The sequence below is a fragment of the Phycodurus eques genome, chromosome 1, assembly GCF_024500275.1.
Source record: "Phycodurus eques isolate BA_2022a chromosome 1, UOR_Pequ_1.1, whole genome shotgun sequence".
In the NCBI taxonomy this organism is placed as follows: domain Eukaryota; kingdom Metazoa; phylum Chordata; class Actinopteri; order Syngnathiformes; family Syngnathidae; genus Phycodurus; species Phycodurus eques.
In genome coordinates, this window is record NC_084525.1 from 9391090 (window position 1) to 9401476 (window position 10387).

Here is a 10387-nt window from a genome sequence, read left to right on the forward strand (position 1 = left end):
GGACATCGCAGGCCAAACTCAATATTTAATGAAAAATCACTGCGATGTGCACATTTCCCTTCTCTGCAAAAATGTAGTGTTAAAGTTTATCATATGACAACAAACTTAAATTTGGCCATGAAGAAATGGCCTCGTGCATGCCCAATAGACTACTGACCAACATTTGTATTGTGCGTGGTATACAATAAAACCAGAATATGAGACACCAATTGGATTTTAAAAGACAAAAATAAATTACAAACACTCAAAACCTTGACAAAATAAATAAAACACTTAACTAATGTGATCTCACTTAGTGGGAATCACACTTACTTGACCTTCTGTTTTCTGTGGTCACTACTGTGATGGGTTAAATGCAGAGAACAAATTTCGTGAATATGCAAGTACAGTATTCATGACAGAAAAAAAAAAACAATATTGAAAATCCTTTAATATCATTGCCATCTAGCTGGAAAATGATTTTTTTTTTATTAGCAAAGTTGTGTTTTCTAACTGAAGTTGTCCTGCAATGATATATGAATTTGCTATAATAGAGATGATAACAAACTAATTGAACATGTGAGTATCTGATGCATTGAAATTGTGCACCTGACCCGCACCTCAGAACTCAGACATCGACATAGAGACGGGTTCATTTTAAAGTGGATGATTGCAGCGGACACACTGCCCTGTCAACAAAGGGATAATTGGTCAATTTGTTGTTTATGATGCAATTAAATTTGCAATTCCTATGAGACAGATCCATGACTGATCCTGGTACCCATGGGATTGCCACTTTATTCATCCTGACAAACCCGATGAACAGATTAAAAAAAAAAAACTAATTGGCTTTTGATGTCAAATTATAATACTAACCAAATATAAAAACAGAAAACATTTGTCGGCATTTGTAATAGCTGTTGTAAGAAAAAATTCAAATACAAATAAATGACACTGGTACATGGCAAGCCCCGTGTATACAAAGTAGTTTGATGCCATTATGGTATATATTGTCAATTTTTAAACAACCATTTTCTAGATATACATATGTGCATATCTGAGAAAAACAAAACATCCATCCATCCATTTACCATACCACTTATCTTCAATAGGGTTGCTTTTCCCTCTGTGGCGGTTCGAGACCAATTACACTGGGGGGGGGGGGGTACTGCATATTAACTGTATGGACGGGCGGGGGGGGGGGGGGTTGGCACAGGGCAGTCTGGGCACTCCCAAACCCCCCCCCCCCCCCCCCCCACCCCTCAGGACCGCCACTCTGCTTTCCCAGCTGACTTTGGGCAAGAGGTGGGGTGGACTCCGAACTTCTCACCAACCAGTCACAGGGCACATACAGACAAACAAACATCCACACTCAAGTTCACACCAATAAGGACATTTTCAAGTGTTCAGTGAACCTAATATGCATGGTTTTGGAATTTGGGAGTCAACAGAAGTACCTGAAAGATCTTTCTCGCTGATGGTAATGGTGTTTTTTTCTGGTGTGACAGTAATTGCACAATAAAATTTGGACTTAGCAGCAGCAACTTTATTTGGATTTTGCGTAACAATGTTTGACAACATCAGTATGTAGATTTCAATCTTACTGTAACACAAAGTGGCGTATTAATGGCACACGCTATCACTTTGCATGCCTGATTTCTTTGTCATGTGTGATATTACATTCATTTCGCATCATTTGTCATAAGCACTATGTGACCAGTGACGCACAAATGAGTAAAGGATTGCAGTTGGACGTCCTCCTCAATTCATCTCATGAGCATTGCATGATGGGGACACCAAAAATCTAAAGAATCCTCTTTTAAATTGAGGTGACATGTACAATGTAACATAATTAGTACGATTTTCAAATTCTAAAGGTCAGGTCACTCAGTATGATTTTTATTTTAAAATGTTTAGTTTTTTTTTTTTACTTGAAAATGTCTTGAATGTTGTGTTTCCTGTTCATTTTCCCCAAAATCCAAAGGCAGGAGAAGAGAAGAATAACTGTTTCATTAAAAAAAAAAAAAAAAAATTCCTCTATGAGACTGTTTATTTTCATCTGAGAGCACCTAAGCCCTAAACTAATAAATCATTATATGAATCCTTGTGGAGCAATTTTATGAGAACAAATACAGTTGGTCACTGAGTATTCGTCACCACAGTAAAAGAATACATTTTATATAAAAGTACGTTTATTTGGAACTTTGAATCAAGTAATAAAGTAGAAGGCATGTTTTTTCATTGGCCATTTGACAGGTTTACAGTATATCGCTACTCATATTCTCCGTCAGTCGTCTCCTTCATGATGCGGATGTTGTTGCTTTCAGTTCTGTCACAGCCCCTGGAGAAACCTGCAGCAAAAACACACCAGGCAGTTTTGAAATGAGAATTTATTTTTACTTCAACATTTCAAACCAATAGTTGCATAATCCAAATGTTTTCAAAAGGCTATTTATTGTTTTTACTGCTCAAAAGCTCTGCATAACATGGCTTTGTCTTTGACCAGTACACAGTATCTACCCCACATCTGCCCCAAAGTCGCAGTCCAGCTCAGCCACGACGCCATGAGGACAAGCACAAAAGAAAATGGCTTGATGGCTGGATGAATGGATCCACCATTAGTTTACAGCTATCCATTAAATATTCTGTTTTATGCTCATAAATTACAGTTATTTGCTGTTTTAGTTAAATGATAAATTTAACTGTTAATTTACCTGCAAGGGATGACAATTTAACAGTACTTTACAATTATTATGAAATACAATAGAATACTATTGTAAATTCACCATATATCAGCAGCAATTCGGCAGAGTGCATTCTATAGACCCATTGAAAGAGAAAAGTCCCTCACCTCAGCCTACACTTGTTCACAAATATCCTTCTCCTCTCAGGTAGCGTTCTCCTCCAGGCACCGTTATCTGGGTGTAAAAAAAAAAAAAAAAGTACCACAAAGACATTGGCCATAACTATAGGTACACCTGTACAACGACAAAAAAATTATCCAGTGAAGTCAGATGGCACACTCACCAGGCTCAGAGTTTCTTCTTCCCATTAACCCAACAAATATGTCATGCATTTCCCCTGAAAAGAACCACAATTACATATCATCCTTCAATAAAAAAAAAAAGAGAAGCTTTTTAAGGAAAAAAATCGACTTACTTTTTTGTGGGTGCTGCACAATGTTTTCACCTGAAACAATTATTTCAGGGAAATTCATAATATTGAAGCAACGTCCGAAAGAATGAATCCTTATAATTGAATAAACCAAGACACATACATAAAACAAAGCGACTCACCGGCAGCATCTCTTCTGCCCATCAGACCCACAAAACTGTCATAATCCCAATCGCTATACCTCTTAATGAGGTTCGGTTTGGGGTAATTTAAACCAAGGGTCTGGTGCTGTAATGAAGATCAGTCAAATAAAATCAATCAGTCAACAAGTCTGAAATACATGAACATTTGGAAAATAAGAGGGGGGGGGGGAGGGGGGAACCTACAAGTGAAGTTGTTTTGCGTGACTCGGGCTCCTCGCATCTGGACTGACTGCATCGAAGTTTGACGAGGAGGAGCAGAGACACCAGTAAAAAACTCCTTCTCATTTTCCAAGCAACACCTGAAAAACAACACTATAAGCCTTAACTCGCCAAAAAGGTACATTTACTGCTGATTACTATTCTTTTATCCTGGAATCAGCTGCACTTGTTGCGCATTTAGTGCGTAAATACGCATTAAATAAAGACAAACGCACCCCACGCAAAATTACTAGGTATTTTCTAACTATAACGTAATAATTTTATATAATTACCCACCACCAATATTATATAAAGTAATTTTTCGTACCTGGTGTGTGGCGAGAAGTTGCCGAGTTGTGTGCTCAAGCGCAGAGTGCAGTGAAAGCTGCTCCGGATAAATGGGGGGTCTACCCTTTGGGGAGCAATAAATAATAGCTGGATACCTGCGTAACGCCAATCAGAAAGTGAAACGTAGGTGGAGTAGAAGGTCTTATATCATGCTGGGCTGAAAAACCATGGTAGCCAGCTCATTGATGGGTTCTCCCCACCCCCTGACACACGCGCGCACGCACGTATGGACACAGTCATCATCACAAAGCCCATACGCAGTTGTGGAAGGATAATTGAGGAGCAAGAACATTACAATCATGGAAAACGTCCATTTTCTTGTCTTCACTGTCGTGCATCCATCTCATTGCAGCGATGCTGGTGTGCTCCCTTTGGTGCCTTTCCACTCCATCGACCAGTTGACATGGTCACTGTCAAGATTATAATCTTTTTAGGAAGTCATTACAAAGATAGCAGCTGCCTCTGCATGTCACAATGCAAGATGGTGATGAATGTGACAAGATGGGACGCACAGCTGCGCTTGGAGCTGAGTTGCCCACTAAATAAATGACTAACAATACATATATCCATCGATTTTCAACACCGCTTATTCTGGTTAGGGCCGCGGGGCGCTGGAGCATATACAATACATATATATTTCTTTAAAAAAAAAAAAAAAATTCACAGTTTGGAAATAAAAAGAAAGTCTGGACACTATTTCAAGTAAATACACTGCTGTGCCATTGGTTGAATCCACACCACATGATTTATGAATGCCATGTTGTTACCCGGTGTCGCCATTTGTTTCATAACCCCTGTAAGAGACTCAGTGTGCTGTTGTAAGATTTGGTGGTTTTTGGCAGAGGGTAAAGAATATATGCCTGTGAGTATTGTTATAATGTCTGTCTACATGTGTTGCTGCAACGTTTGTGTTCAAATAACTGTTCCTTAAAGCGTTGTAACACTCACTGCCTAACAGATGCTATTTGTTAGCCCTTCCATAGCGTTTGACATTGTGTTGTTAGCATTACGCTAAGCAGATTTATCAAAGGCAAAGCTACAGTATGTGGTAGTTTTAAATAGACATGGGATTCTCTTTTTCTGTGTTTATTTTGACAGTAAACTTCAACTGGGAGTGGCATTGAACAATTTGAAGCCTCCTTTTTGAAGAAATGTTCACTATCTGACAAACTGATGTTTGTTGCGAAGTGAGTTGAGTTCCCTGCCACCATAAATCACCCGTATCTCCAATTTTACCCGCAAGCCAAAGCAAAAAAAAAAATTGGCGTCATGTGCTGTAAAGACAATAATATTCAGTATTTATGTAAATGAAGTTTAGCCATTTCGCCTCTCTGTAGGAGCTTCAAACTTTCAAATTTCATGCTCGCACTAAACCCATAATTTATCTTGCAATTACACGAGCAATTACTTTTCTGTTGCGCCCATTCAAAATGCAAAGCAACATGAATATTTCATAAAATCAAAGTTTGTGATCACAGCTACAAAACAGTCAGTAGGATGTACTGTACAACTGCAAACCTCAGCTGCTTTTGCCCTATAAACGTAGCTTTTGATCCGCCGGTAGAGGAAAACAAAGCGTCAATTCACAACAGGTTACCATTGCTATGTTTTAGTGATGACTTCCATTTACCATATCTGTCCTGTTGCTGCATGTAGTAACGTGCAGGCAAGGCGAGGGGATGGCAGCAGCTCAGGGGCGGGGTTGGTGATGAGTGATCTGACAGAAGTGGGGAAGTCATTAATTGTGTTTTTACATTATTGATGAGTGTTTTTGTCACCCTTGCTAATCAAAGCGGAATAAGCCAAAGCCAGGGGCTGTTTTTCCACATGCCAAAGCGGCTTTCCTGGGATGGATCCTGGGCCAAATGGATGTCACAGGCTTTCACATAGGGTACCTTCAGTGACATAACATGACCCAAGACTAACATTCTGTTTCGAGATCAGCCATCCCTGCAACAGCTATTTTATGTACACTGGTACCTTGAACTTCAAGAAGTTGTCCAACTGGGGTTTCACCACAATTTTGGTGAAAATCATCATATCTCATGGACCCCAGAAAAAATCATTTTAGCCACCATTAAAGGATCCATTCCCATTGGCTCGACAGGACTCTCACACTGGATGGAGCAGCATTTTTCATGGTTTCATTTAGTAGAAAGTGTGTGTCATGAGAAAAGATGACGCAGCTTATAGTGAATGAGGAATGCCATTTAAAAAAGCAACAATTATTATTTTGGCATTAAAAGCCATTTCTGCGCAAGATTCCAAAACCAAATAAATAAATATCAATATTATTTTTCAGTCTATCTGCAGAAGGGATTTGGCAAAAAAAAATGTTTGTAATAGCTGAATAAAGTGATGTAAACTGCAATTTGAATATAGATGTTCTGCCAAAATGAGGAAAAAAACAAATCCATTTTGCAACAAACATGAAGTAGACACACATTGCTTGCTTTTAGTGGGCCACAAAATGTGGGCTCGATATTGTCCGCATGATTGAGTTTGACGTCGTTTTCAGTTTTCCATTAACGTGCACATTTTAGGAATGTGGATGTCACGGTTGGGGTTTGGTCGAAGGCGAGGAACGCAAGGCAAGAACATGGAGGACCCAAGTGCAGGGAAGTAGGGAGGCAAGGCAGGAGTCCGGGAGTCTCATAAAAATAATATTTAATCTTCAAAAACGGCCAACAAGGAACGTGGATAAAGCAAAACCAAACAAAGTCCCACAACCAAACCAAAGTAACAAATAAACACTTAAATACCTAAAACTGGAAACAAACTATCAGGTGAGTAGGACAGAGAACAGATAGGGACAATGACACCTGACAATGACATACTGAAAAGACAACGACAATGAACCGACAAGAACTGAAAGAAACCAGGGAACTAAATACAAACAGATTGACGAGACAACGAGGAACACCTGGACAAGACACGAGCGGCTGGAGAGAGCTGATTGGTCTACACAAGGTAAACGAGAACAGGTGGACACAAGAACCAAATGAGCACATGACAAACATGGAACACAGGAAAACATGGAACAAAACTAAACACAACCCAAACCAAAACACAGACCATGACAGTGGGAGGAACCTGGAGTACGCGAAGAAAAACCACTGAAGCCAGGTTTATTTTAGCCAGGTGATTTCATTCTCAGGAAATTGAATCGATTGCAACTGGACTGTTCTGTTTGTCTTAGAAGACACAACTATTTATCCTCCAATTTACAGGCATGCTCCACACCTATATGTTGGAGCATAAATAATTGAGTTTTCCAGACTAACACTGGCTCGTGCGTCCTAACTAAGCCTTGTTGCATGAACTGATGAAGTTTGCTCGGATGAGAAGTGAAAAGTATTCTAAGACAAACAGAACAGTCCAGTATCGATTGAGTCAATCCCCCGAGAATTAGTCGTTAATTGATTAAGAGATGAGTCTCAATACTTAGTGTGCACCTGCCATCTTCTCAGAGCTCCGACAGTCAGTGAGGTGAATGGATAATTTCTCACCCGATAAAGGCCAGCATGATGCTAATGCCTTGATCCGTAACAGTGGGAGGGCACATTGCAGTTATAACTGGAGAGAACAGAGGGTGGGAGACAAAGCTCTCCAACATGCTGAGCCCAGTGAATATAAATACGCATGAGGACGTGTGGGTCGATTCATGCGGCTCGTGTCACACTGTCTTTGCCCTCGTCAAACACAATTCATCGTCATATGTGGCGGGGAAAAGGCTTTAAAAAGGTAATTGTGGCAACATCACTCAGGCATTTTGTGTGTCACAGAAACCTTGGGTATATTTTATTAAATGTGTTTGCCAACAGAGGATTATGAATTAACAAGGTCATATTCATATACAGAAATATTAATATTCATATTCATATGGCCTTGAAATCCGAGTTTAATTTGTTCTATTACCACGCTTGCAACTCAAAACACTTGCATCTCAAATCATCATTCCATATTGAAATGAACGGAATGCCATTAATTAAAAAAAAAAAAAAAAAATGTAATCTGTTTTATAATAAGAAAAATAGCACTCATGTATTTTTAAAAACATACAGTAGTGATATAATAAAATAGAATGTAAATACATTAAACAGTTTTTGCCCCATTTTTTGCATCAATTAAATGGACATTGTAGTGCTCCTTCAAGTGTGTGTGCCTTTGCCAACTGGGGGAGGCATAATACAGACATACAGATAAGCTGTACATGGAAAGGAATCAGCTCCTCAATAAGGTGCAGTGACACATACTGTATGGATATACTGTACATATAGACGGCCTTAGCTCCTCAGTACGGTATATTAGTCTTTGTCGCAGAGGATGAAGACTATATTACACAATTGTTTTAAATATTATATTATCGGATTTGGTTATTGCATAGTTAATGCTGAGACAATATTGTAGGGCCTTTCATTATATTGCACTTATGTGTGGAGTTTGTGCTGTGGGCGGGCTGTAGTCATTAGTTCTTACAGTTGAAGTGGGGGACAGCTGGATTTCACAGCTTGGTGGCAGAAGCCGTTGTTAAGCCTGGTGTTTCTGGAAGACTTCAATGTCCTGTAGCGTTTTCCACAGGGAACAGGAGAGAAAAGTAAGTGTCCGTGGTGAGACGGGTCCTTTATGAGTCCATTAGCTTTTCTTATTAGTCTGCCAGTGTTAGCGTTAAGCTATTGGACATTAAGGTAAAGTTGTTGTTGTTTTTAAAATGCTTACATACACAACATGTAGACAAGCTCAAGTAGTGCAATTTATTTGGGGTCAGTGTAAGCACACGGAAGTGCACATGCCGTTTTGCGCCTGTTGAAGGCCCTCCCTGATGGAGCTGCCAATCATTTGTTTATTCACGCTGCCATGGCCTGAGACGGAGAAGATCAAGTGAGTTCCAGTCTGGAGTTGACAGGGCAGAGTGACGCCACAGCTCTGAACGGAGGTGTTTTGAAAGAACGTGTGACTGGAGAGAGGCGGGAAAAGTATGCGAGAGCGATGCGAAAATTTGGAGACTATAATGACGTGTGAAAAAAAAATCATATTTTCTCTGTTTGTTTGACATTGCGTTCTACTGGCGAGAAGTCCAAAGGGTATTGTACATGTGTGAAGTGGAAAGCAGTCGTTGACACTCACAGGCCATCCCTGCTGTTTGCTCTTGCTTGTGGCGACATGAAGACTAAAATAAGCAAATTAAAATGATATCAAGCCCCACCAGATCACAAGATGTACCTGTCATTAATTGAGTTAATGGGCTTGCATCCTCTAGGTTTGATATAACATTGATGCATCTTCATCCTTTACTTGGAGGCATGGCAAATGACTTTGATGGATGCCGTTTTAGTTTCAATGCACCCCTCCCTGGGCTTTGACTCGTGAGGTCCTCATAAACGTCACTCCCATCTAAATGTAAATTTGAAGGCCGTGTTTTTTTTTTTTTTTGAGAGGAAGGGATGCTGGATGCGATCCCCTTCCAGAGACTATGTGCATTTGATGTGAAACTGAGATATGCTGACCCTAAAGAAATCTTGATTTCAGTGTTTTAAAGCAATCCCAAGTATTGTTCCCTCATACCTTAATCTTCTGAACGTTTGTTGGGGAAAATACAACACTCAGCTTGCACTCTTGAATCCCTCTTGTAGTTTCACCCTGCACATTCACAAAAGTGTTTTGGTCGTGTTTGTGACAATGCTGCTTATTTCATATGTACTGTATTTATGCAGACATTACCGTAAACAGAAGCAATTTTTGTTTGTTCCCTCCCTCACATTTATCAGTTTGTGGATGAAAGTTTAATGATCATATCCGAGACCTTTTTGAAATTAGGGTCCCATTCAATCAATCAAAATATGGTACTTTCAAAACAATATGTTGATCTTTAATACTTGGTTGGGAATCCCTTTGCTTTAATCACTGCCTCGATTCACCGTGGCATTGACGCAATCAGCCTGTGCCATTGGCTGGGAGTTATGGAAGCCTAGATTTCCTTGTTGCTTTCTGTCAGTTCTTCTTTGTTTTTGGTTCTGATGCTCCAAATTTTCCTTTTGATAATACCCCATAGATTCTCAATGGGGTTTAGATCCGACGAGCTGACTGGCCAGTCAAGCACTGTGATGGCATGGGCATCAAACCAGGTTTTGGTGCTTCTAGCGGTATGGGCAGGGGCCAGGTCCTGCTGGAAGATGAACTCTCCATATCCATACAGATCCTCAGCAGAAGGAATCATGAAGTCCTCTGAAACAGTGGTCGCTAACCACGGGTCCGCGGACCGGCACTGGGCCGTGAGGCATTTGCTAACGGGCCGCAGAGAAAGAAAGACCAATTTATATAATTTCTGTTGTATTGCAATTCACGTGTAAATGTGTTTTATTTTGAAAAATGACAAAACTGGCAACAGCTGCGCATCTCAATTGACACGTCGAGACTGCATGGCACGCTTCTGTTTCCGGTTCCAGCCGGCTCCAAAGCTTCTGTTTCCGGTCCGAGCGGGCTGGCTAACGGCGGCAGAGCTCAAAGAACAAAATCATTTCATAAACTAATTCGGTTCATTACGT

General features: G+C 40.1%; 1 protein-coding gene across 1 annotated transcript; it reads right to left on the minus strand.

Moving 5' to 3' along the window:
• Positions 1-1842: 1842 nt before the first annotated feature.
• On the minus strand, positions 1843-3985 carry tac3a (tachykinin precursor 3a). Its single transcript, XM_061676932.1, has 7 exons — positions 3823-3985; positions 3480-3595; positions 3276-3381; positions 3139-3168; positions 3007-3060; positions 2831-2897; positions 1843-2330 (listed from the first exon to the last, which is right to left on the minus strand). Exons 2-7 carry the CDS (start codon positions 3579-3581, stop codon positions 2312-2314), a joined length of 378 nt encoding a protein of 125 aa, XP_061532916.1. The 5' UTR covers positions 3582-3595; positions 3823-3985; the 3' UTR covers positions 1843-2311.
• Positions 3986-10387: the final 6402 nt, after the last annotated feature.

What these genes read in the sequence shown, in the direction of transcription:
- tac3a (XM_061676932.1), bottom strand. Translation starts at nt 3,581, where the DNA reads ATGAGAAGGAGTTTTTTACTGGTGTCTCTGCTCCTCCTCGTCAAACTT. An exon ending in GGGCAGAAGAGATGCTGCCG is followed by an intron (nt 3,169 to 3,275) that starts GTGAGTCGCTTT and finishes TAATTGTTTCAG; the next exon opens with GTGAAAACATTGTGCAGCAC. An exon ending in TGTGCAGCACCCACAAAAAA is followed by an intron (nt 3,061 to 3,138) that starts GTAAGTCGATTT and finishes GGTTCTTTTCAG; the next exon opens with GGGAAATGCATGACATATTT.